Below are 2,574 nucleotides of genomic sequence, written 5' to 3' on the forward strand. Positions count from 1 at the left end.
AGACCCGAGTGAAGCTATCACAAGTAAACAAGGTTTGTGTGGTGGCTTTTTGTTGAGGTTGGCAGTCAAAAGCAATTAGGCTGCCTGTGATGTTACTCTACTGAGACACAAAGCAATACAAAGAGATAAGACAGTTCAAAAGGAAAAATGTTTTCTTGGGGGGGGTTTCAGTGGGAAATGATTTTGATCCTTCATTTTTACTGATAGCACAGATGGCATGCGTTTGTGTCTATGTAAAACATATGCTGTAAGATGTCAACAGGGACAGCTTTACTCTTTCTCTTCTAGCTCTTGTATGTAATATAATTGTTTCCTCAAGTGACCAATAAATCACATGGTAAGAATGAAGCCTTTAATTCCACTACTCTAGCAGTGCTTCACGCCCTTGTTACAAACACAGTGCCATGGAGGTTTTAAGTGACTGCAAGGTCTCAGTCCCAGGCTGCCTGAGACCAAAAACCGAACAGGAATTGACATGTTTTGAAGCAAATACGCTTTTACTTATCACTGCTTTTAGTTATTGTGTTCATAAATGTGAGTTCTGATCTTTCAAAAGCTTTCACACTTCTAACTTCCTCTGGGAACAAATACATGGAAAATCCAATACTCAGAAGATTTCCCTGGTACAGCTATTTCTGGCTGAGGTGAGGTTAGCCATTTGATCTGTATTTAGCCTCAGAAAAGTCTTCCTGCTCTTCTAACTTCTAAAAAGGTAGGGAGGAGGTTAACTACATGAAAAAGTTTGAAGAAAACACAATTACTGTATTTTAGCTGAGATACAACATGCTGAAAATACCAAAATAATTATGAAGCTATGAAAATAGTAAGTTAAAAATAAAAGCTGAACTATGACCTGACGGGTAGGTTACATTTTCTTCAGTTACCTGTATGCAGCTCTCAGTCAGTGGCTGCTATGTACAAATCTTTTTATGGAGGAGTTTTGCAGTAAATAAGAGAATGCTCTCTACCTCAGGAATAACCAGGCAAAATCTACCTCCTATCTTCTCTAGGAATTCATGCTAGATGATGACAGGGTTATCTTAACATCTAGGTATCCCTGCAGGAAATTCCACTGACACAGAAGTAGCACAGTAAGTAAGCTACAACCAGTACCTTTTCTGGCTTGCTGGAGATACTTGGCCAACAAAGCGCCGATGTTAGCTCTCTGGTCAATGCTTCCATCCAGCCGCGGCACAGATTTCAGCGGGCCAGCAGACGAAGGGGCACGGACGTGCCGGTGATGTGTCAAGCTCTGCTCAAGCTCAGCAGCCAGCGGATTCTCATTGTGCGAGCCCACAGTTTGCTGTCCGAAAGAGCTCGCTGAGAGCACAGCAAGGAACACGCAGATGCATATACTGCTGTACATTGCTGGAGAGAAAAGGAATGATGGGCTGTTAAAATGACCAGATTTACTACGTTGTATGTTGTCCCTACCCCCATCTTCCATTGGGCGTGCTGGTTTCTGAGCAAACTAGGGTTGTGGGTTTTTTGGTTTTAATGCAGGTAACTGTGGGATCTGTCTTAAGTTGGAAAACATGTACGTGAATAGTTAAATAACCGCTGGTAAGAGGAAGATACATTGGAAGGAATAAAACTAATTCACTGCAGTATGTGGTACATCTCCCTGATTTACTCAATTCGTATTTGCTTTTCTTCTTTGGAAGCTGGATTTCATCAAAACATACGGGAGATGTATCGAGCTCTGTGAAAAATCTCAGGATTCAAATGCTACAGTATTTTGCTATTGTACTAAAATCTGCTGTTATTACAAATACTCAATTTTGACAAGTTCTCTGAAGACCCTTTACTCTGTCAACCCTTCATTGGTTTGAACTTTAGCGCTCAAGAGGTTTCACCTTGTCACACACAGAAAGAAAAAACAAAAACTTGTTCCGAGGAAAGAAAAACCAAAATCTAACACCCCTTCCGAAGCATTTGATCTAAAAGCTGAGGTGGTAAAAGCTGTTTAGTTAAAAGCTGTAAGAAATAATGTGCAACTTAACAATATTCTTCTTCATATAAAACAGAGAATTCAAGTGTAACAAATTTTTTACTGCTTCCTTAAACAAGTATTAGGCAAAATGATGTCGTTTTACTAGATTGTTTGATCATACAAGCTGAAATAGTACTTTTCTGGAAACACAGAAATTAGTCTCAGTTATTAGGAAAAACAAGGTACCTCGTATTTAATGCTATAGGAGTAATTTCCCTTTATAAATATACATGAATTATCTATACAAGAATTTTTGAATTTAAATTTTCGAACAGTATACTGAACATTATCTTTTAATTTTAAAAGAGAAGAAAATTAAGTTTATTTGCCCACTACATACACTAGATGGAAAACATTTGCAATGCATAAAATACGTTTTTTTAGTATTGTTAGGAGATGAATGAAAAATGTCACCACGTCACTCCAGCACGGTTATTAGTGATGTACCGTGTAGGTTTTGGTACTTAGAAACCAAAGGTGCGTTGCATCCTTTCCGCAGAGATATCTCTTCAACCGACCCGACTCCTGTATTTTTTATGCGTTTATATATTCATGTACATACTAACGATCCCAAACACAAA

The 2,574-nt window shown here is 38.6% G+C and overlaps 1 protein-coding gene across 1 annotated transcript in view; it reads right to left on the bottom strand.

Moving 5' to 3' along the window:
* Positions 1-1,371, bottom strand: part of CCK (cholecystokinin) — a 4,798-nt gene extending 3,427 nt beyond the window's left edge. The window contains exon 1 of the mRNA XM_009577461.1: positions 1,114-1,371. Coding sequence (XP_009575756.1) covers positions 1,114-1,366 — 253 coding nt within the window. The 5' untranslated portion in view covers positions 1,367-1,371. The remainder of the gene's footprint in view (positions 1-1,113) is intronic.
* Between the last annotated feature and the right edge of the window lie 1,203 nt (positions 1,372-2,574).

The sequence above is a fragment of the Fulmarus glacialis genome, unplaced genomic scaffold (genome assembly GCF_000690835.1).
Source record: "Fulmarus glacialis isolate BGI_N327 unplaced genomic scaffold, ASM69083v1 scaffold1960, whole genome shotgun sequence".
Classification (NCBI taxonomy): Eukaryota; Metazoa; Chordata; class Aves; order Procellariiformes; family Procellariidae; genus Fulmarus; species Fulmarus glacialis.